The sequence below is a fragment of the Martes martes genome (assembly GCF_963455335.1).
Source record: "Martes martes genome assembly, chromosome: 9".
Taxonomy (NCBI): domain Eukaryota; kingdom Metazoa; phylum Chordata; class Mammalia; order Carnivora; family Mustelidae; genus Martes; species Martes martes.
In genome coordinates, this window is record NC_137896.1 from 39,909,294 (window position 1) to 39,934,522 (window position 25,229).

The window sequence follows — 25,229 nt, forward strand, 5'->3', positions numbered from 1 at the left end:
CTTTTTAAGAAAAGGAAGAAAGAGAGATCTCTGAGTTTCCATTTGCACACACGCTGGTCCACGTGAGAACAAGAGTTAAGAAGGCAGTCTGCTGCAAAGCAGGAAGAGCGCCCCCATCTGAGACGAAATCAGTTAGTATACCTTGATCTTGGACTTCTAGCCTCCAGAGCTAGAAACAAACATTTCTGTTGTTTAGGCCACTCAGTCTCTGGTGTTTTGTTATGGCAGCCCAAGAAGACTAATATGGTTGGTCATTACATTAGAAAAATCTATTAAAATTATTTTTAGAACTCATAGTTAAATCTAGTGTAAAATAGTAGTAGATTAAAGTAAATTGTTTTATTATTTATTTCTTCCTGGAAATAAAAAAGAACACTTTTGAGTGAATCCTTAGTATACTTCCCAAGACCCTCTTAAAATCGCATTTTGCAGTATTTTGTTTTAACACATTTTTCTCAGTTTATGAGGCAAAACATTGCCTTCATCATACCAATGCCTCTATACACCCCATTTCCTGTAATACCAGATGTCACCTGATTTTTCCCCCACCAGGGTCATATCAGAAAATGAAATTTACTGAACTTGTTTTATTCTGCATAACCAGGCTGTTCCCCTCTTTAACTTTCTCTAAGTTTCTTGGTTCAGTATTTTTCAATCTGTGTACAAGGTTCATGAGGGTGCTGTATGTTTGAAATACCTAAAAAGGTGAGTGTTTTTAAAAAATGGATCTAAAAGAATGCTATACTTCTAAAAGTAGCGTTTGTAAAAGTCACTTTAGAGATGTTTGATGTATCTGTACATGTTAAAATTAGATAACGAACTTGCAAGAACTACAAAGGGAGTGAGGCCCAACTCTCCCAAGTTCTGCAGAAGTGACACACCCTGGGGTTACTGCTGTTGGAACAAAAGTCAGCAAGGAAGTAAACCACTTCAGCAGCCCCAAGGACTGGGTCCTCCAGAGGCAACACCAGCTCAAGCAGTTCCTCCAGGTTCTCAGTAACTCCTCAAATAGCTGTCCACTCAAGGAGCATCAAAAGCTTACTACCTTCTTTCCCTTTTCTACTCTTCTAAAGCCACCAGGTGACTCATTATGCTTCTTTGTTCTACCCTGTCAGCAGCTTGTGTTTCCTCCCTTCTCTTTCAGTGAATCTCTGCCTTTAAACCACTCAAGGCTTTAAAACGTGGCCTATTTTACCTTCAAACGCTCCCAGACTAATACATTCCTAAAGAACTAATGGATTCCTCTCAGCATAATCTAATATTAACTCTCGTGGAAGGTGGAAGTGTCCTAACAGACCACCCTTAGGTCTGTTGGCCAACCCACAGATGACTACCCAGGGCCAATCCCTCACCAATCATCTGTGACCCAGCTTTTAGAATTATATGGTGCCAGACATGTCAACTTCTTTTCCCAACTTTCCCTAGTCAGGGGGCAGGCACTTTCCCCAACATTACCTAATTAAAGGCAGCATGGCACAAGACAGCTATAAATCAGAATGAGGTAAACACTTACATTTTTGCTGCAGAGTAGTAGGAGACAGGTTAGTGACTAGCTTGGCTGTCTTGGTTTGGAGTCTCCAAAAGCAAAATTCTCAGACGAGCATATGGGGACAAATGGTTTATTTGAGAGGTGGTCCTAGGAAGCACAGTAAGGAATGGGGAGGGAGAGGACAGCCAAAAGAGGGTACATGAATGAGGGGAACTGGGACTCTATTTCTCTAAGAAGTATAGAGCACATTCAGAATTGTCTCCCAAAGAGGTAAGGAAACAGGTCGTATCTCCTGAATCCTTTGGGGAGTCTCTAGCTGGGTATTATCTGTTGGATACTTCTGGTTCATCCAACGAAGAATGCCCTCAGGCAGAGTCTCAGAAAGGAGCCCATCTCCTGAAACCATTTGCTGCGATCTCAGGAGTAGCCCAGTGGGATATTGGTGGGGCATTTTCTACCACAAGGCTTAGCTATAGAGAGATCTAAACTCTCTAGACCTCAGCAGTGGGCGTGGGCTGGGAAGATATAAGAGAAAGAAGAGTGGAGTGAATCCAGTATTGGGACATCCAATAGCACAACAACATAGGATTATTTAGAATGGCAGGAAATTGGGATTAATTTGAACATCCAATAATAGACACAATGGTAAACTAGCTTGTGGTAGGTCTACAGAGTGAACCACTCTGAGGCCATTCATCCTATAGCATTATATTCAGTAGCCTAGGGGAACACTGAAGAAAAAAATAACTGAGAAAAGTAAGTACATCCATTTTCATTTGGTTGGGTTTGTGGGTCCTTCTAGATATGAGGAGCAAGTAAGTTCTAAGGAGAAGACGTCCAGGTCTTTGAAGTTCCCATAAAACGGGTAACTCCCGTGAAAGGTCCAAATGCTTATGTTAGTCTCTAAACACGTCCCTTTATATCACTTGGGCAGTAAGACTCAAAAAAAGACTGCTCCAAAAGGGTGAGTTTTGACTCAGTCCATTAGGAACGTAGGAAATTCCTCTGGCTCTCAGCAGTGTTGGGTCCCCAGCATCCCAGCCACACTCCCCAAGCATCTGGCTAAAAAGAACCTGAGCCCAGAAGTTGAAGCATTTATGAATCCGGGGATAGACTCTGTCTACTGCCTCAGCTTCTTCACAAAATAAAATAACTGAGAAGTAATGGCCAGTCTGTGACTCTGCCCAGAGTTAGGGTCCAGAAAGCCTTTATCATTTCTCCTAGAGGGAATGTTCTGTCAAAGACTTTCCATTATCATTGAATTAAAAAGTATAAATAAAACACTCCCTGATTTATAGATGAACATTTTAATAGAATTACAAGTCAGTGTCTACCTAGAACCATAGCTACTCTTCATGCCTGTGGTTTGGTCAGATTAAAAAAAAAAAAGGGAGGGGGGATATCAAGAAATCCTGCCGTGCAAGGCTTAGCAAGAAAGGGAGGCAAGATCAGAAAGGAATCGGAAGGATGGAGGTCAAGGATAGCAGGTCACAGACAACTGGAAACAAGAGCAGATTTGTCTTTGTTTACATTGCCAAGGGGGAAAAATTAACTTGATGGAAAAGGGTAATTAAGCATTTCTTTTTCCATCATGGTCCAGCCTGGCTTCATATCCAGCTGTTCTATTAGACACTATGATGACTCTTCATCGAGTCACAGAGTTAACGATGGCCAGTGTGGCACCAATGTCACACGGCACTACTTCCCCCACCATTAACCTTTATTTTATTAATAGTAAAAATCTCAGAGTGAGAAGAGTCCAACTGAGGTAGGCAGATAACGAGGGAAGGCTGAATGTTTACAGAGAGGTGTTGTCAGAACAAAGAGATAATTTGAACAAATCAGCAGATTAGCCTTGAAAAGTACTTAGAGAGATTATCTAGCTCAACACCCTCAGTTTCTAGGTGTAGAAACTGAGACATTGTAAGGTGAATGGGTTTTCCTAGAGTTACTAAGCTTGGTATTGTGAATCTAGGGTCACAACCCCAAGCCAGCATCCATCCATCATGACTGACCCTCTTATTTGCTTGTATTTTCAGTAACAACCTGTAGAAAAATAACCCCTCCAATGTAGGAATTAGCTGGTTTACACAAGTTACTGTTTGGAATCTGGTGTGTGTTTTCTAATAGAAACAAAGTTAGTGGTACATGGTGGTAGTTTTCCCAGCCCTGCCTCAGAGACGGTTAGTAGCTGCATTCTAGAACTTTGGGAATAATTGGCCCCATTTTAATGGGGGTTAATGATTGCACAATGAAGACAAATGACCGACCACAGCTCAGTCTGGCCTCCCAATGCTCAGGGCAATGTCCTGTCCTATGGACCTGGTAACTTTACAGGTAAATATAGATCAGCCTTGTATGTCCAGCTGCACTGGGACTGAGCATAGTTTAGATCATTGGCATCTGAATACTCTATGAATGTATTGCAGGATACATTTCTCCTATATAGAGGAATAGTCCCTGCAAAGCTTCAATGAGACCATAATCGGCTGTGGAGATGCTAGTTTATGGTGGATAAACATACTGCTCAGGTGGAGGAAAAACTACTTTATTCTAATTGCTTCACATAATAAACCAGCGATTCAAATGAGCAGGCCAGGATAAATGTTTTGCTTGGTATAATCGAATCAGTTTACAAGAACCAGAGGAAATCCAGGTGATTGTGGTTTCTGTGCAAGGTAAGAGACTCGTGGATGAATGTTTACAGGCTACGGAGCAAATATTTCAGGCATGGGTATTTGTACATAACACTTATTTTGTTCAGACCCCTTGGAACTTTTATACCAAAGTGACCTCCTACCGCAACTCTCCATAGTAGTCCGGGATTACCTTTCTTACTAGATGGATTTTGTACATCCTCTGACTTGAAAATATTTTCAAAGGCAGTTAATCATCTGTTCGGTTTTATACTTTATAGACATTTCAAATTTTGGTCCAAAATGTTGTTTACCAGCTGGATTGTCCTCTTCATTTGTTAAACACATCTGTATATGTTTTTAGCTCTTTTCTCAAGTCAGATCTACCTTTAGGATTCAAGAAGTGGGGTGCCTGGGTGACTCAGTTGGTTAAGAGCTGCCTTCGGCTCAGGTCATGATCCCAGGGTCCTGGGATCGAGCCCCACATCAGGCTCCCTGCTTAGCAGGGAGCCTGCTTCTCCTTCTCCCTCTGCCTGCCGCTCGACCTACTTGTGCTCTCTCTCCCTCTCTCTCTGTGTCAAATAAATAAATCCTTAAAAAAAAAAAAAAAAGAATTCAAGAAGTGCCGTCATTGATGGATTCATGGAGTGGGCATCAAATTCTGTAGCTGCTTCTCAATCATAATCCTAAAAACCTTTGTAAAATGGCTGTTTCACTGGCATTAAGATATAAATATTCTAGTTATTTTTAGTCTTGTCAGGGTCATGAGTCCCTATGAAAACATGATGGAAACTATCTCCTTCTAAATAAGTGAACATGACAATATATGTACACATTTTACACATCAATTTATTCCTCTAGAATATATTTAGGAGTTAAGAACTAAGTTCTTAATTAAGGTTAAGAACTTTTATTGTAAGGGGACATTTTCAAAAGAGATAGTACCTATTTTGATTTACAGTTTAGATGTTTATTAAAAATGCAATAGTGGGGCACCTGGGTGGCTCAGTGTGTTAAGCCTCTGCCTTCGGCTCAGGTCATGATCTCAGGGTCCTGAGATGGAGCCCCACATTGGGCTCTCTGCTCAGCAGGGAGCCTGCTTCTGCCTGACTCTCTGCCTACTTGTGATCTCTTTCTCTGTCAAATAAATAAATAAAATCTTTTTTAAAAAGGCAGTAGTTTCATTGCTTATCATCACATCTTCAATCTATACTTGTACTGTTTTATATAGACATGGTGTAATTGACTACTTTAAAAATGACCTGCTTTTTAGAATTTGTTTTATGTTTTTTAAAATTTTAATCTATTTTAACTACTCTTAAACCTTTTTCAACTTTCTAAATGAGGAAATTTTTTTTTTACTGTATGGAAGTATTTCTTTTTTATTCTTGTTAATCTTAAAAGATAATCTATCTTTAGAACTTTGGCTCAAACATTTGACTTAATTGCATTTGAAAAAATTTTCTAATAGAACATTGACCTTAAAGATTTTGAAAGTCACAGTCTGCATATATATTTAATTCCAGTTCTCTGCTATTAAAATAACATTGACTGAATCTCAGAATTAGGTGGTAAGTCCTTTACATTTTTTGAATATTACCAAATGATAAATTCTAGAATTAAATAAAATACGAATTTGAGGGGCTGCAAGAATTTAGTATATACAACTATATTTTTCACGGTAGTTTACAGAACTTACAAAGAAAAAATAAGCTCTTTTAGTGACCATATATACTCAATATGTGTTCTTTCTTATGAATAATGATATATATATGTATATATATATATGCAGTGCAGTGTTCATCGCCTCCTAGTCAGAAAAGCTCCACTGTCATTTCAAACCCGCAACTAAGTCTAACATAATAAGATCTATGATTTAAAACATTCAGGACCATATCCAGTCTTGCCAAAGTTCATGTGACTAGGAATTCAAAGAGCCCTTTGAAAAGAGAGAAACTTCAATGGAAACAATCTCATAGCCACATGGTCATGTGTGGATGCTGTCATGAGCTTCTAGCTTTTATCCTGTTTTATTGCTGTATATGCAAGTGGAACCATTTCAAATACAAAACAAAAGCAACTTCTGGGTTTGGTGATGGGTCAGGTTGATAGGAAATACTTGGCATCACAGAAAGACATGTATTTGTGTCCACAGAGAATGTGCTCAAACATTATATATCTAGGATATATATATAGTCCTTTGTAGATTTTATTTCTAAAATTAGGACACATTCTTAAATTAGTAGTGTGTTACAGTTCATTTGGTAGCATTTTTTTTCCTACCTACACGAAGTTAATAGTGAAAATGACAATTGATGATGTCTTAGATTCAACAAAACATTATATATAGATTAGAACACATAAGATCTGAAGGCACCTTAGCAATGTTAAAACAACTCTCCAAGGAAATTGAAACTGAAGGGTCAATTAATTTGCTAGAAAGACAGATTTTGGTGACAGTCCAGAGATTAATTTTTCAAGTATTTTCACCCATCTTATGTGAATCATTAGACCATAAACGCATAAACTCAAAGTAAATCACTTTTTAAAAGACATTTTTTATGGAATATTTGATGCATGGAACATAATGTTTATGTAAATTATAAAGCATAGTGAATTATTGTTGAGTGTAAATGAACACATTTTAATTACATGCAAAATCTTGGATAATCTTAAAACATTAATGTTGAGAGAAATGAGTATTGCCCAAGCCTGCATATCAAATGATGCCATTCTCTATAAATAAGTAAAATTTTCAAAATTAAAATTGAGCCTGACTCATATAGTACCTTTTTAAAATCATTGTTCACTTTCAGTGTTAATGTGGACAAAAGTATTCAAGGTTTGTTGTTTTTGTTTTTTTAAATCCACATGTTAGAGCCAAAATTTAAAAAGGCATATTTTAATGGGAACTGGTTTAAAACAATTTGACTAGAGTGAGAGAACAGTTTGGAAAATGTGTCTATGCTCAGTTTTGCTTCCAAATTTGGACTTTGAAACTTATTGTCAGTCTCAGAAAGAAATAAGAAGCTGTGCAGATAATTAAACATTTGCCTTGGGGGAATTATTTGCAGTTAATTAAAATCATACACTTTGGGTGTATGCTTGCTTCACTGGTTATTAAATTTGAATCATATGTTAACTACCCAGGTTTCTCACTTGTCCATCAAACGTTGCTTGTGGCAGGTTCAAGAAACAAACTTTCTCATAATATTCCAAACTGCATTGTTTAAAACGATCTCCTAGTCAGGGGAGGGAGAGAGGGAAAAGGAATAAGGAAACAAAGAAAGAAGGATTTGCGACTCCATCTGTTCAGCTCTGTTCACAGTGACACTCAGTGGAGCAACGTGAACTCAGCAGAGAACCCATTTGGAATGGGAGTCTCAGTCCGCCATCCTCGGTGTGCTCCGTGGCCATATGCATACCATATTAGGTCATGGCTTTTAGATATCTTTAGATTACCACACTTACAGCTGCATGAAAAATATCCCCTAGATTGTAACCTCTATGAGGGCAGAGTCAATCACTATTGACTCCCCAGCCTCAAGAAGTATCTGGCATAGGGTTGGCCCTTAATAAATACTTCTGGAATGAATGAAAGGCCCATTTTCTGTCTTCCCACTGACCCACATGTGCTTTCTGATGGCTTTCTAAAGAGCCTACAGAGAGCCCTCAAAAACCAACGAGGAATCCTGTGTAGTCCTGCAAGAGTCCATGGTCACTGAAACCTATTTGGCCACATTATTTCCTGCAAGTATATCCTGTAGCAAAAAAATACCATGAACTTATACTGATTTCACATTTAAAGAACAGAAGGTTTGCATTCCCCTTTGCTATTGTTCTACTGGTAGTGTTCCTCAGGAAGATGAACTTAATTACAACTGGATTTCAAAGCTCTACATCTGGCTCTTTCAAGGACTCAAGGCTCCCATATATGAACAATTGCAGTAATGGACGCATTAACATTAAAATTGATATTCCTTTAATCTCCTCTATTTTGCCTTCCTTTCATATCCTTTTGCACAATTCTCCAAGGACTTTCACTAATGCATAAAGCCTGCTTATATTTTCTTCTTTGTTGCAAAAAGATAACCCAACCAAATTTCTATCATCCTTACCTTTGTAAACTTTGTACAAGACCTCCTCTGCAGTACTTTAGGAATAGCTTAGTTATTGATAAAAAATATTTAAGTATTCTAAGGGTATTTTCTAAAAATAATAAATTCCATGCCCCAAAGATAGATATATCATGACAGTGCTGGCAGCTGCTCTGTTTCCCAGTTAAAAGTGCTGACTAGAGGTTTTGCTTATTTGTTGTGGCAGATTCTGCAAAGGACGACAATATTGTAAAAGACAATGAAGTGACAGATCATTCTGTGTGTGACCAAGATCAACCTAATGGTAAGTTGTGAGGTCCTTTTTTATTTGTTTTCTTCTTCTGAGAAACATTATATTTAAAAAAACAGATTTTAGTTTTTCTGGGAAAAAATGGTATCTGGTAATATTTTATTAGCTATGACTGTCAAGTGACTGGTAGCTGCCAAGTTTAGAAAGGAAATTTGCTCTCCACAATCCTCATCACTTACTATTTTTGTACCAGGCTGACTTTATTTTTGTTACCTGCCTAAACTCTACGGGCATTGGGTTTGCAACTACAGAAATGAAGAAGCGATAATAATGAGAAAAATGGGACTCATTTGGACAATAGAGCTAGGTGATTAAATCTACATATCCTTGGAATACAAAGAAGAGAGACTAGAACAAACAGAAATGAAACAATCTTTAGACAAATAACAGAAAAATAGTTTTCCTAATGTAAACCAGTTTCTCCACCCGAAACACAAGAGTACATGTATTTATAGACAAAGGTACTGAAAACTCAAACAGGAACAGAAATCTACAAAGCCTCATGGACTTTCTGAAGATCAGTGATAAAGAAAGGCTTATAAAGCATATAGGAAAACCAGGTTGCAAACAAAATCAGCAAAATCAGATTAGCCTTAGCTTGCTTGCTTCTTCCACAATTCTAAATACTAGATGAAATGGAATACCATTTCCATTGCTCTAAAGGACACAGTTTCTATATTTAGTGAAGTTATTACTCATACATGAAGTCAGGAGTAATATTTTCTCAGGGATACATAGATTAAGAAAATATACCACCCAAGTATCCTTCCTGAATAAACTAACAGAAATCCTGTGCAAAAACAATAAATATAGAAAGGAAGGAAAAAGTCAAGACTGAGAAAGGCACACTTGGAAAAGAATGTGTGATAAGAGACTCATTAAATGTATGAAAATGTTGAAATAATTGCTTCAAAATTAGTATCGGAATATCTTAATTAAATGTTTGCTTTTATCTTTGAAAAATATATGTTGTTTTAAAATGAGAAAGAAAGAGGAGAGTCTCCTGCTTTCAGCAATGAAAGTCTAGATAACTTAAACCATTACTCTCCTTGAAGATAACTAGAAAAACTACACCAAAAACAAAAACAAAAATTTATGGAGTCTGTTTATAGCCATCAAAGAGCTAACAAGATAATGAAGAATTTTCAGGCTACATTCTGGGAGAAAACAGATATCCAGAGATGTGAATTCAGAACTTGAAGCTGTTTTTATCTTAAGTCATTTGCTGATTCTGTAAAAGGTATCCATCCAGAGTCCCATTGAAAAGGGCAAGGGACCATGCTAACCACCCCCTACCCCCCCACCCCCCCACCCCCGTCTTTGTGTTGAAACCCTAAAGATATGTATCCTAGCAGAAAGAATGAACCAGCAGGAGACCAGTTTTCTGAAAGACTGTTGCCCAGCTTTGAATCTTCTCAATCCTCAAATTAAATTAAGATCAACCCAGATTGCTAGTCCCTACTGGCACCTGAGAAAAACAAATGTAAAACATTTACTAAGTTAAAAAAGAGTGTTGTGGGTTTCAAACCATTTACAAAAATGAGTTTTTAACATAATTTCCAGCATGTCCAGCACACAGAGAAAAATAGCCAGAAAAAATGAAACAAGGAAATATAAAAACAATCAAGAGAAACAGGCCATTTGGGCTAAAAATATTAGAGTTATACACATAATATATAAAATAATTTTGTTGACTATTATGGGGGATAAAGACAAGATTACAAAAATTAGCTGCAAAATAGAAATTCAAAACAAAACAACACAAAAGAAAAGAAAGGGGCACTGGGTGGCTCAGTTGGTTAAGTATCTGCCTTCTGCTCAGGTCATGATCTCAGGGTCCTGGGATCAAGCTCTGTGTCAGGCTCCCTGCTCAGCAGAGAGTCTGCTTCTCCCTCTCCCTCTACCCCTGCCCCCCACTCATGCTCTCTCTCTCTCTCTCTGTCAAATATATAAATAAAATCTTAAAAAAAAAAAAAGAAATGAAAAAGAAAAGAAAATCTAGATGTGAAAGATGCCATAACTTAAATGAAGAATTCAATGAATAGATTCATGGTTTGACTATGTTTTAGACACAGATGAAAGAGAATTTGTGCACTAGAAGTTAGGTCATAAGAATATATAAAAAAAAAATAGTAGAGAGATAAAAAAGGACAGCAAACACTAAAGAAAGGGAACAAATATAAAGGAAAAAATGATAAAGTCTATAACAAATGTAATTGGAGTCCCAGACAGAAAGGAAAGATAGAATTGGGCAGAAAAAATATTTCAGGAAATGATGCTGAGAAATGTCCTATGCTGATGAAGGATATCAGGCCATGTGTTCCAAAGCCCTTTGAACCCCAAGAAAAATAAATCCACAAGTATGTCCATCATTGTACAACTGCTGAAAATCAAAGATAAACAGAACATCTAAAAAGCAATCTTTAAACAGTTAGACTATAGCTGACTTTTAATAAGTACAATGGAAATAATAAGACAATACAGCACGATAGTTGCCAACCAAGAATTCTATACTCAAGGAAAATGTGTGTTTCAAGAATAAAAGTTAATCAAGGATATTTCAGACCCCCCAAAAAAAGAAAAGAAAAATTCACCAACAGAGAATGTTGGTGTTTTCTTTCGGTGGGAGGGTATTGATCCCAGATAGAAGGAAAAATATGAAGGAAAAGAATTAAAAGCAAAGTAAATGGTAACTATTCAGTAAGTCTAAATGAATACTGATGATACCAATTCTTGACAAGAAGCAGGAAAATGTGACCCATAAGAGAAGAAAACTCAATTAATATAAATCAACTCAGAAATGAGGGGCACCTGGGCGGCTCAGTGGGTTAAAGCCTCTGCCTTTGACTCAGGTCCTGATCCCACCTGCATCGGGCTCTCTGTTCAGCAGGGGGCTTGCTTCCCACCCACCCCCCCCCCCCCGCCCGCCGCCACCGCCTACCTCTCTGCCTACTTGTGATCTTTGTCTGTCAAATAAATAAATAAAATGTAAAAAAAAAAAAGAAGAAGAAGAAGAAATCATACGGATAGTGTAATTAATGGCACAGATAGTGTAATGTTAAAAGTTATAATTATATTCTGTATTTTCTGAAAGTTAAAAGAGAGATTGTCCACACTAGAGACATTAAAGGTATAAAATAACCCAAATTGAACTTCTAGAGATGAAAAACTGAATGTCTGAAATGAAAACTGCACTTGATGGTAATAATGGCAGATTAGTCACTGCAGAAGAAAGGATTGGCAAATTTGAAGATGTAACAATAGAAACTATCCAAATTGAAACACAGAGAGAATAAACAATTGAACAATGAAAAGGTCATCAGTGAGCTATGGAAGATCTTTAAAGGTAATTCCTTGCCCCATATATATAAACTGAACTCTCTGAAGGCAAAGCATGGGAAGGGAGACAGAAAAAATATTTGAAGTAAAAATAATTGAAAATTTTCAAAACTTTGATGAAAACTGTGAGCCCATATATTCAAGAAGTTCTATGACCCCGAAGCACAAGAAACATAAATTATAACTAAGCCCATTGTCATCAACTTACTCAATTCAGTGATAAACGGAAAAAATTGAAAAACAATCAGAGGGAAAAGTCAACATGCATACAGAGGAATAGATAGAAAGAGGAAGCCGATGTCTCATTGGAAACTGCAAACTAAAATTACAGGCTCAAACTTGGATAATGTTAAATTAAAGAAGGTACAGAAGCACATATACTGTACAGTCTCACTTATATCAAGTTTGAAAAGCAGGAAAACATAATGATACTATTTAGAAAGACATGCTTGAGTTGGCAAAATGATAAAGAAAATCTAGGTAGTGATTACTCTGAGTTAGGGTGCTGATTAAATTTTGGTGATTAGGGAGGAGGTTCTGATTGGCCCATGAGCTGGGTTTCTGGACTGGATGGATATCCAGTTTCTATAAGAATATATAGTTTTTCTATTTGCTTTTGGGTATTTAACTGAACTCTCTATGTTGTTGGTGCACTTTCCTATATTTTGTTGCATTTTTAGAGAATAGTTAAAAGAGGAAGGAAGAAAGGCAGAGAAGGAGGGAGAGAAAAGGATGGAAGTATCAATGTCAGAGTTTATAAAGCAAAGATTATGGTGGGGAGCAGGGAAGGTTGCACAAAATGCTGATTGCAATAAAGGTACTCAAAAACTGAAAATCCTGCTCTGCTATAGATTCTGACAATGTAAGTTAGGGTTAAGAATACCTTTGAAGGGACGCCTGGGTGGCTCAGTTGGTTGAGCGGCTGCCTTCGGCTCAGGTCATGATCCCAGCGTCCTGGGGTCGAGTCCCACATCGGGCTCCTTGCTCCACAGGGAGCCTGCTTCTCCCTCTGCCACTCTGTCTGCCTGTGCTCACTCTCTCTCTCTCTCTCTCTGACAAATAAATAAATAAAATCTTTAAAAAAAAAAAAAGAATACCTTTGAAAATTTTGATGATAATCACAAATAGAAATAAATCACAAAAGAATTAAAGGAAGAGATCTTACTCTCTCAATTTCCTGGTGTGTTTCATACCACAGAATGAGTATTTTCAATAACTCAAATAAAAAAATTAAGTAGCAGTATAAGAAAAGCACAATATGTCAAATAAGATAACAGAAACACAGGCAAATAATTATGACAGGAAATGTAATTAGGTTAATTTATTAAGAGTAAAAGCCAGTTGGGTTGAATTAATTTTTAAAAATAGGGGTGCCTGGGTGGCTTAGTCAGTTAGGCATCTACCTTCAGCTCAGGTCATGACCTCATGGTCCTGGGATTGAGTTCCTCATTGGGCTCCCTGCTCAGCTGAAAGTCTGCTTCTCCCTCTCCCTCTCTCTCTCTTCCTCCTGGCTTGTGTTCTCTCTCTCTCTCTCTCTCTCTCTCAATTACTCAGTCTCTCTCTCAAATAAATAATAAAATCTTAAAAGAAAAATAGTAAATATTTGAAAAATATAGTTAGGGTTTGCCTGGATGGCTCAGTTGGTTAGGCGTCTGCCTTTAGCTCAGATCATGACCCCAGGGTCCTGGGATCAAGCCCTTCTTTGGGAATCTCTGCTCAGCGGGGAGCCTGCTTCTCTCTCTCCTACTGCCTGCTGTTCTCCCTGTTTGTGTGCTCTCTCTCTCTCTCTCTCTGTCAAATAAGTAAATAAAATCTTTAAAATAAATAAAAAATATTAAAAATATTTATGAGAAACTACTTTAGAATCTATCCAGTTAGAATTCTAGCAAAAACCCTCAAGCAAGCAAGAAAGAACGGGTCATTTTATATCAATAAAAATTTAAATCCCTGATTTTATATAATAATGATGTTTTTTTTTATATGCCAAATGATACAATATGAATAAAATCCAATCAGAAATACAATGGGGGATTCACAGTTATATTATTTTCAGTTGATGACAGAATAAATAGACTAAAAATATATGGAATCTTTGAAAAATATGATTAACAGTGTAGTCCTACTGTAGGAATAGGCAAGTCAATCAATGAAACAGAATAAAGAGTTCAGAAATGCACCAAAGTAGATCTGGGATTTTAGCACATCTTTAGGCTGACATTTCAAAGACAGATGACTCCACAAATGGCATTAAGACAACTGGTTGGCCATTTGGAAAAATAACCTGAATCCCAACCTCATTCCTTACACCAAGTTAACTTACAGAAGGAACAAAGATGAAATGTAAAAATGAAACTAAAAATACCAGGCTAAAAGAACAAAAACGTGATTTTTAAAAAAATTTTGAAGTAAGAATTGCTTTTTGAATTGTAAATAAAAATGCACGATCACGATTGTATACATATGTTATAAAAAGGGATACATATATATCTGCTATATGCATGTGCATGTGTCAATATATATCATAAAAGAGAGACATGGCTAAATCTGAATATACACATTTTGACATGATAGAGATTATAATCAAATTCTAAAGAAAAACTGCTGGGAAAAGTGCCCTCAGACTAAAGGACAAAGAATTTTCTTAAAGAAAAAAAAATCTCATAATTCAATAAGAAAAAAAAAGAACAAGAGGAAAATGGACAAAGGACTCAATTATAATTTACAAAAGAAGAACTGGGATGCCTGGGTGGCTCAGTCGGTTAAGTGTCTGCCTTTGGCTCGTGATTCCAGGGTCCTGGGATCAAGTCCCTCACTGGGCTTCTTGCTCAGCTAGGAGCCCACTTCTCCCTCTGCCTGCCACTCCCCCTGCTTGCCACTCTCTCTCAAATAAATAAATAAAATCTTTTTTTTAAAAGTTTTTTAAAAAAAGAAGAAATACAGTCATTAATATAAAGAGAAGACCTAAATCTTTGTTTCTTAAAGAAATGCAAATAAAATGTGATTTCAGTGTCTTCTCCTTTTGAATATCAGCTAAGTTTAAGTAGAATGATAATACACAGAACTGGTGAGAGTAGGGTATCCAATCATGTTCACACACCATTGGTGGGAGACTGAAAGACATAACCACCTCATCAGCAATTTTGACAAAATCTCATAAAAAATAAAGTGTTCATACTTTTTCCCTAGAATTATGTTTTAGGAATTTGTCTTAAAGTGACACCCACCAAGAATAGGGAGACATGTATTTACAAAAATCTTCATTGCAATACTATGTTTAATGGGGGGGAAAAAAGGAGACATCCCAAATTTTGTCCATAACATGGAATATACTGCATCTTTTAAAAATAAAACTTCTGAAGAAATTTTAATGACAGAATAAGATGCTTATAAAGATATGAAAACAAGAATCAAAGTGTAAATTCATTTTGATCTCAGGATGTATTTATATATTTGTGTGTGTATGTATGTGTATTGAGCCACTTACACAAAGACACACACACGTGTATATACACATACATATATATGTATGCATATACAAATATGTATATACATAATATATATGTAAACACACAAGAGAAAGATAGCAATTTACAATATTAACAGTGATAGTTATAAAATTATTATAGCTATAAATTATAGTTTTAAAATTATTCATAATTCTTTACATGTTTCTAGAAGGAAACTGCAATCCTTTTGTAACTGCAAGAAAAAATAACTTTAGAAATAATTTACATTAGGTAGTAAGTTTTTTTGGCCCCAGGAAAAAAAAAATGAAGGGTGTCTAGAAGATAATCAAATTCACAATAATCTAGGTTTAATTTTTGCTCTTAAACTGGATTATTTTTAGCCATGGTAAACATATAAAATTTTGAATATTAGCAGCAATCAAGATTCAAGTTTAATAAAAGGACACAATTTCCATTGTCTTTAAGACAAGCATCGAAGAAACATATTCTTTGTTCTTATGAAGATTTAAGCATATAATAATCTGCAAACATTAAAACTATACTCTTGTTACTATAGTTCAAAACCATCCATTTACAGAGTGCATTTAGGTTTATCCTCTAGAAATGTTTAGTTCCAGACTGATGGCCCCAGACCAATTTTTATGCAAATTATTTAAAGCATTAGCTTGAGCCAAACTTAATTACCAAGGCTCCAAGAAATAATCACGTGATCTATTTCTAAAAGAAAAGTGAATGGATTTTTGGATTATCTGTTCTAATAGTCTCCTCCCATTAGCATGGATGATTGAGTTCACTGTATAAAAATATGTATATAAACTGTGGGACCCTTTATGTTCCTTTGTTTCCTCTGCCAGGAGGGATTAGGGCAGAGGACAGTGGGTGGAATTCAACTAGACTGAATGTGGAGAGGCAAACATAAAGCTTGCCCCCATGGGGTCAAGAAAGCAAGACAGAATGTGGAGTGTCTGAGTGCACTGCAGAGAGGAAGAAGGGCCGGAGACCCCTGGAGTCATCATTAACACACAGCAGGCCTGGGTGCAGGGCAAGGAACTCACACAAGTACCTCTTCTTTGTTTAATATGCCCAGTCCTGGCTTGGCTTGGGAATGAACAAATATGATTATTCTTGGATTTCAAAGCTGTGCACCTCATTTCCTTCCCCATTTTTTACTGACTTTATTTTAGAAAAAATTAGAAAGAAGAAAATATATGTATTTCTATTTCCAGAAAAGATTGTCAAAATATGTAAAGCACCTCAGTTGAAACAGATCAAGAATGGGGATAAGTGAAAAGGCAAGAGGGGAGAAATACTCCACAAGAACTTTGCAACGGCCTCTCATCCTCAAAGTGAAGTACCAGGCCTTCCTAGTCAAAGAGAAAATTCGTAGTATTCATCAAGAGCCTTAGGCTGCCACCTCATAGAGTGCCCCGTTATCAGCAGGGGCCCCAGGTCCTATCCGTGATTGAATTCCTCTGAAGATTTATCAGATGGGGCACTGGGACTGGGGACACACAAGAAGACAGAGTGGCTGCTTCTGATCTCTGAATGCTCTACTCTTTGCCTTCATTGTGCAGACAAAGCCCGATTGCAAATGACAAGTCAAGAGTCTGAGTAGAGACCCAGGAATAGGTGTATGGTCTGGTCCCTATCTCAATGGTGATAGAGAATGAGGCTCACTCAAACAGTGAATGTCCTGTCTCAATGTCATCCACCCAATAAACAAACATTGGTGGTGACTAGAAACTTCACCAGGAGACAGATCCTCATATAATGCCAAAGACAGAGGGAATCTAAGATATTATCTAGTTCTACAGCCTTAAAAATAAAGAGATAATGAACTTGAAGCCTAAAACTTCAAGTTCTTCTTTCGGGGTTCTTTGCAATAAATGTAGTATACAGAGAGCTTAGCAGCCTAAGGCACTTACCTTGTTTCTAAAGGATACAGTAGAAAGTAAGTTCTGGTCCCTAATCACTATTTGCAGACATTGATCAGTACTATAATGGACAGCAAATTAAATAGACATTTATTGATCACTCCTTATTAGTAAGTACTGGGAGGGAAAATATGAATAAAGCATAGTTTTTATGTTCACAATGCTCATTACCTGGTAAGAGAGACAAACAGATACAACTATAATACAGTGTAATAAGATGAATAATAAATAGATAAATGAGCAAAGGAACTCAATAAGCAAAACATGAAAATGATTGATCTGGTCTAGTGATTCAGAGGATGTTACAAAGAAAGGTAAAATTGATGACTTAGTTTTGAAAGATGAGGAGAATTTTACCAGATAGAAAGGGGGGAAATAGGGGTATTTCAACCAGTGAAAACACGTGTGAAATGAACACAAAGGCAAGAAATAAAGTGATTTAGAAAATGGTGAGTAGGTTGGAACACAGAATGAAAAAGCAGGTGATTTGGCCAAAAGACAAAAAAAAGGAACATTCAAGAAGAAAGAGCTATTCAACAGCTGACTTTCTCAAGTGTTTTTTAGAGTTCAAGTAGAATAGACATCGAGCAAAAGTAACTGGATTTAGCTAGACGCAAACACCTTTTAGTTATAAATTTTTCTTTTATGATATCACTGAAAGCAGTTTTCTCTATTTTCTGAATTTTCATTATAATTATTAGATTACATAATATGTATTTCTTGTAAAATATAAAATGCAGATGAGTATATAATTACAAAAAATGAAATCATATTCTGTTCTACAATCTTTGAAAACCTCATAATATGTTTTTAATGGTTGCTATCACAAAAAAATAGTCGCTTAGACTTCCTCTAATCCTCACATTAGAAATTCTATTGCTATTTTCTGTCCTCTTTATCTATCATCTTTTCATGTTTCATTTTGCTCCCTAACTTTTGCCCTCTTTGTGAATTTTAACTCAAAAGTTTGATTTCTAAAACAGTAATTTATGAATAGTGTTCATTCTCTTTTATGACACCCTTCGCTGATGTTCATGATGTCATTGTGTTTTTAGACTTGTAGAAGTTTTCTGATTATCTTAGATAATTTCCTCTTCATTTAATCCATCTTTTCGTTTCCTTATTCATCAGTTGTTAGAGTTCATTGCAAACACAAAAATATTGTTTTTTGTTTTTCTGAATATATTTTTTATGAAAATATTTTTCCCTTACTATAATTCCCCTCTTTTATTATGTTTCATTTTGAAGTCTCCTATATGTTCGGATAGCTAGAAATAGCTATCCACGCAAGATGTTTGCCAGGAAATAAATGAAAAAATCCCTCTTTCTTTCTTTCTCTTTCTTTCTTTCCTTCTCTCTGTCTTTCTTTCTTTCTTTTTAAGATTTTATTTATTTTTCAGAGAGAGAGAGAAAAAAAAAAAAAAAGACAAGCAGAGGGAGCAGCAGACAAAGAGAAAAGCAAGCAGAGGGAGAAAAGCAGTCTCCCCACTAAGCAAGGAGCCCAATGCAGGACTCAATCCCAAGACCCTGGGATCATGACCTGAGCTAAAGGCAGATGCTTAACTGACTGGGCCACCCAGGCACCCTCCCCTTCACTCTCCATGTGCTATAATCCTTCTCTCCATCCAGTCATTCTGGTATCCGTCCAGTATTTATCTAGGGTAAATGTGGAATGCAAAACCTGTAGTTCTGGTTTTATCAGAAATAGGATTGATTTCCTCCCATCTCATTCCTTGAAGTTGAATTTATAAACTTGATTTTAGAATTTAACATTTATCCTTGTCAAAATTCTCCTTGTCTCATTTAAGAGTGCTTCAGTGTGGAATTTGTTGTCCAATATACTTAGTTTCCTGTGATCTAAAAATTTGCTAAAAATGAGTTTTTTCATAAATTTGGAACTCTGTTTCACATCCTACTAGAAAGAACTTTATGCACCTTTAGTGCCTTTTTCCTTACAGTTATGCATTTTGAGGACAAGTATTGTGTCTGTTTCATTTAAGATCTATTTCCAGCGCCTGGCATATCTGCCATTTAGAAGCATGTATTACGGTGTGGAATAAGTGACCAATAGTGTGTGGTTTTATCACTTTATATGGTACCCAAAGGTGAATCGGTGGGTTTTGGGGGAAAAGATTTTGCACAACTTTCTTCTCCATATTGGAGAATTTTGTGACTAGTAGTATCATGACATTGTCTAAAGGATAAAGGGCACACATGGAATTCTCATACATTTCTGGTGGGAGTATAAAGTGGAACACACTCTTCCAAATGCTGTTTTTCAGGATTTAGTAAAGCCAAACATATGTGTTGCCTATTACTTAGCAATATCACTCCTGAGTTTATACCCAAGTGATATGAATAAGTATATCCACCAGAAGACAATGCACATGAATGTATTTTAGCAGTGTCCTTTATAAATAGCCCCAAACTGAAAACAATTCAACATCCATAGGACATAATATATTTGGATAGTGGGATAGTATACATCCATGAAAAAGAATAAACAAGAACATATACGACAAATGGGATTAATCTCACAGAGAATATGTGGAAAATCATGCTAAAAGAGTGTATATAGTGAATTCTATTTTTGTGAGTTTCAAAAACAGACAAAACTATTGCCTTTTACCTGTTGTGGGGTGTCCACTGGTACAAACAGACAGAGCCACTGGTGCTAGAAGTGTTCTTGTTCTGGGTGGTGAGTGCCCAAGGAGATACATGTATGTGTATGTGAAAAGTCTTCAAGTTATATACTTACGACTTGGGTGTTTTACTATAAGCAAGGTATACTTCAGCTTAAAAATTAAAAGGCAAAATAAGGATATTTCCAAGCAAAACAAAAAGGAAGAAAGGATTTGTATTTGAAAATTTTGAAGCCAGAATGGGAAGCACAATACTTACTTTCAGGGCTAATGTAATTAGAGATAATCTATGTGAACTGTCTGGGCCAAGTCTGGCATTTTTCATAGGATAAATAATTTGCAGATACACATATGTCCAAGGCCAGTACTTCTCAAGATTTAATGCACATACAGATTAGCTAGAAATCTTGTTAAAATGCAGAATCTGACTCTAGATCTGAGATGAGGCCTGAACTTCTATATTTTTGAAATTCCAGTGTTGCTTACCCACAGACCATAGTTTAAGTAGCACTGGAGTGGAATGGAGGTGAATGGGGTTTATCACCAGGAAAAACATCTTGATCAAGTTCTTGTTTTAAAAAGTATTTCAGCTAGCAAATGACAGATCCAAGAGACAGACAATAGATCCTTAAAAGAGGAAAAGGGAAGGAGAAATGAAAAATGGGAAAAGAGGAACATTTTGCAGAATCATCAAGACATGGCATTTCATTGGATTTTAGGAGTGATGACAGAAAGTCATCAAAGACAGCTTGATAAATTTAGCTTCAATGATCAGACAGATAAATATGCCTCCATTATAATTATTTTATTAGGTCCTTTTGATTAAAATTGAGCTCAAGAGGAATGATGTCAAAAAACTTTTGGGGGGGGGGTCATGCTAGCAGAGAATGAACCAAGGGGAAGCCATAGAGTGGGCAGCTTAAGAATAGTTGCATAAAGGAGGAAACTGTAAAGATAAAGGGTTGTACCAGTTAGCTTTGCTGCAGTAACAGATAATCCTAAAAGTCCCACTGGCTTACAACCACAAAGGTGTGTTATGTCTCCACTGGGTTCTGCTCCACATGCTTTCATCCCAGGATGTAGACTGAAGGAGCACATTCTCTTAGGAGCAAGAAAGTTGGAGGAAACATGCAAAGGATCCTGAAGCTTCCACTCAAATGTAGTACATGTCATGTGTGTTGCTGTGCTATTTTGTAGACCAAGTCACACTCATAGGCCTGATGTCAGTGAGGTGGGAATAAATGCTTGTCCCACAGGGGCCACTGCAGGTCATATGGTCATAGACATGGTGTTGAATCCTCTTACAGAAAGAAGTAGAGACCAGTTGAAAAAATAATACAGTCTATTGCAGGAATGTACCCAGCAGAGTCTAAGCCCCTCTATATCCCCTTCATGCCAATAACCAACTCTAACTCTGGATTTTTTTTAATTCAATAGTTAAATACTCTCAGCATTAAAAAAAAGTATATTCTCAGCATAAAACCTTTCATTAAAATGAGGCAAATGGACAGATTTCAATTTTCTCTCTTAATGAGCACTTAAATATTCAAAACTCTACAGGGGAAGGGAGGGGGAGAAGCCAGGGGGTGTGGAAGAAAAACCATTACTAGATAATCAGCCTTGGAGTAATCAAGAGTTGGCTGAATTCTCTCCCGACCTTTGCTATATTTAGTAGGTGTCTTCACAGAATGGTTGAGCTGTTAGGTGACCCAATCCCTGCATGCTCACATTACTTAAGTTGTTCATGCTCTTTTAATGGGAGAATGAGAACACCAGTGTTTTAGTTTTCTAGGAATCCTCAGTACAGGAAATTTATACATCTTAAAGGAAAATTAAACGTGGATAGCCCACACAACCCAGAGATTATTCAAAATTTCAAAACTTCTAGGTTGTGTCTATCAACGTTCAATGCATTGATAAGCTAAACAGCAATTACACCAATCGGTTCCAAGAAGAGGTTTTTGCCTGATTACCTGGCTATTTCTCAGAAAATAACTGATATAAATTTGATGATTTGCAAAATTGCCCACTTTGGTTGGAAACTGTTCTCTGCCTCTCCATGCATGATGGAAACACGGTTTCTGAGTGTTTTGCTTTTTCAAACCAGGGACAAACCTATAGCTGTGCGTGTCTCATTTCTTTTATTTTTCAATCACTGCTGTTAACAGGACAAGAGCATGATTCAACGAAGAATGAAATAAAAATTGAGGCAGAGTCCCAGAGCTCATATATGGAAACAGAAGGTATTGAAACCAGAATGCCTTGTTATCTGAGAATGAGATGAAACTATGAACCATGACTTCTCTCTATCCTGGTGTTTGTGAGGAGTGTGCGTGTATGTTTTAGGCAGTGATTACCAGAGTATGGCAATAGTGTTCTGCTCTGTGTGCCTCTTAAAACTTGAAGGGGGAAAAGAAAGGGACGTTAACTTTATCCACTCTAGTCACTGTGTTTTCTCAATGATTCCGATGAAAACAGCCCTGAGTCTCCCTCAGTCTCCTTCTTTTTAGAGCTTTCACCAAACCAGGAAGATGCCACGACAGTGGAGCCACCAGAAGTGATCCCTCTAACAGATGACCAAGAAGACAAAGAAGGTGAAAAAGGTAGGTCCACTCTTAAACTGACCCATCAAGAATGATGAGTTCCTTTGGACTCCTGCCTAGAAAGCAACCACCAGTTACCCTCCCGCAAGAGCAGTCTGTACCGGGGGAAAATGAGCATTTCTTTCATCCTGAACCTACTTGTGAGCGTAGAACAAAATCTAGAAGTAGCAAAAGAAGAGGCTTGTAACAGTTTTTCTGCCCTTTCAAGTAGTTTGAAGTTGTTTTTTTATTATTCGTTTCAATTTAATTTAAAAACTCATGAAATACAAAAATTATTGTAGTGAGAAAGCTTATACAGAATCAAAATTATGGACTAGATGGGTCTAGATGGATAAGAGTCTTAGAAAGCCTGAGATGGCTTTAAAACACAAAGATAAGCCTTTCTGTATTGATTTCCTTCTGTTGTCCTTCATCTGGTAGTGATTAAGGAAGCAATTTATGTAAAATATAAACATTATATGAACCTTCTAAATTGCTTGCTTTGTCCACTAATATTAGGATGCAGAAATATTAAATACTGTTAAAAACATAAGTGAGCATTATAATGATTTCTGAAGACATAGTAGGAACAAACACTTTGTAAATTTTAAAGCAGTATTTGGGGCATCAAGCCAATATATCAGAGTAAAGACATGCATCCTTTTAGAATATCTATATTAAAAAACTATCATCAAAGAAATTTGGTATTTATTGAAGAACTTGAAGGGTTCCATTTTAAAATATAAAGCAATCTCTTAAAAGAACATATGAAATATGAATATATGAAATATATTTCACATATGAAATAAATAAAATCATTTGTCTAGTATACTATATCATAAATCATGCAGCTCTTAAATAAATAAGTGTTTGCAAAGCAGTTGCAAAGTAATAACTTGACAGGCCTTGTTTATAAAACACAGTGATCAATTTTGTTTCCAAATTAAAATGCAGACATGATCTCAATAGTGAAATCAGGTCAATAGTAACTACAGCTTCCAAATTATGAACTCTTCTTGGCCAGGGCATTGACACAGTTTAATTACTAAGCCATGTTAGTGATTTCAACATCTTTTTTGAAAATTTCCATTGCATTTAGAACACAATATTCTTCCTTTTCTATGTCTCTAATAACTTTTTCTCTATTTCCCTGCAAATCCTAGTTCAGGCTCATGACACCATGTTCCCAACTGGTCAAGTAAATGGCATATGTGGGGCATTTTATGTCTGATGATGGAACAGAGAATTGATAGAACCCTGACTTCAGAAACAGATACATAGCATTGTTCTCTTCAGTTGTACTTCTAACATGTAAAACACACAATGTCTTGTCTGCCTGTTTATTTTCTGAATAGCAGAAATTATTTACTTTGTATATTGTGCCTCAAGACATGCAAATGAGAAACATCAAACAATGGGTAAATTTTCTTCTTTTTAACTTGACCTAGGGAAAAGCTGGCATTCTGCACTCACTTCACGTGTCCCTTCTTCCAATGGTTCTCCAGCATCTAGCCCTCCTCTAATTACTGAGGAATTAAATACTCACCTCCCTCTCCCTTGCAGGGATGCCAGTCCTCTGTAGCACATGGCAGAATGGCACATGAGAAAGAAGTGAAGTCAAAGTCGGCTACTTGCTTGTAGCAACTTTGAAGTCGGATTTCTTTTTTGAAATGTGACTTTTCACCGCGGGAGAGTAATAATGCCTGCGGCTCTGAATTAACAGAATTTTCCCTCCCCTTCTTTCCAGCAGATACTTCACTTGGCACTACACTGCTTATTCCTGTTTAAATTTGAGATAACTTAAAACACATCCTCTTATCATCTTATTCTTTGCTTCAAAATAAGCGTGAATAGCTAGCTTGTGACACATAAAGGAAGACATGGAAGGAGAGTGGGGTGACGTAGATTCAGGACACTGTGGAGTAGCTCTGCCCCGCGTTGACACACTGCGCGGTCTTGGGCAAGTTCTTTCAACTTCCGATGCCTCAGTTCCCTCCTCTGTAAGATGGTGATGACAAAATTACCTTTCACGTACGGTTGTGGAGAAACTTTAATGAGTTGACACATGTACAGAAGTCACAGTACCTGCCGCATAGAAAGCACTTGGTGTTTCATATTCCTCATGTTTTGATAAATTGATGACCAAGTCAAGAGAATCCACATGTGGAGTTGCTCAAATCCCTTTGTGGTCCTTCCTCGCCATGTTGAATCCATCAAAACTACACATTTTTCACCTTTTCCTTCAACAACAACAACAACAACAAAAATTGTTCTACACATTTCTTCTCCAGCACCATCTCCTGCTGGCAGTTTCGATATGTATGTTCTTTTCTATAAAGGCAGAGCAATTAATGAAAGGTGAAGTGGGAGGTATCCCTCTCTCTTCAGAAACTCCCTTTTCTTTGTCAAGATGTCAGTCTTCTATTTGGGAAGTGCTGATCCAACCATAATTCCTATTTTTAAAAGAAGATGCCCTTGATCTCTTGGCAGAGCCATGGAATAAAAGTACTAAATAAATCAAATGGGACTTTTTTTGTTTGCTTGTTTGCTTTCTTTAGACTCATGGAGTTATTCGAATCTTGTTTGAAAACATTTTGAGACTATAACTCCAGGTTTTGTGTATATTCAGTGTCTCTTAATGGAAAGTTGCCCAAACATCTTAAAAATTACTCTTACCTGCAAACAAAAACAAATAAATATTCTATTACATTTGTAGGGATATTCTTTATAGCT

At 36.7% G+C, this 25,229-nt stretch overlaps 1 protein-coding gene across 3 annotated transcripts in view; it reads left to right on the forward strand.

Moving 5' to 3' along the window:
• MACROD2 (mono-ADP ribosylhydrolase 2) overlaps positions 1 to 25,229 on the forward strand; it is a 1,916,992-nt gene that overhangs the window by 1,841,486 nt on the left and 50,277 nt on the right. For 2 of the 3 annotated variants that reach the window (XM_080814554.1, XM_080814555.1), the window contains 3 exons: positions 8,449 to 8,526; positions 22,083 to 22,157; positions 22,425 to 22,517. In XM_080814554.1, coding sequence (XP_080670680.1) covers positions 8,449 to 8,526; positions 22,083 to 22,157; positions 22,425 to 22,517 — 246 coding nt within the window. Of the gene's footprint in view, positions 1 to 8,448; positions 8,527 to 22,082; positions 22,158 to 22,409; positions 22,518 to 25,229 lie in introns of all 3 variants that reach the window. The other variant, XM_080814553.1, reaches the window with a different exon arrangement.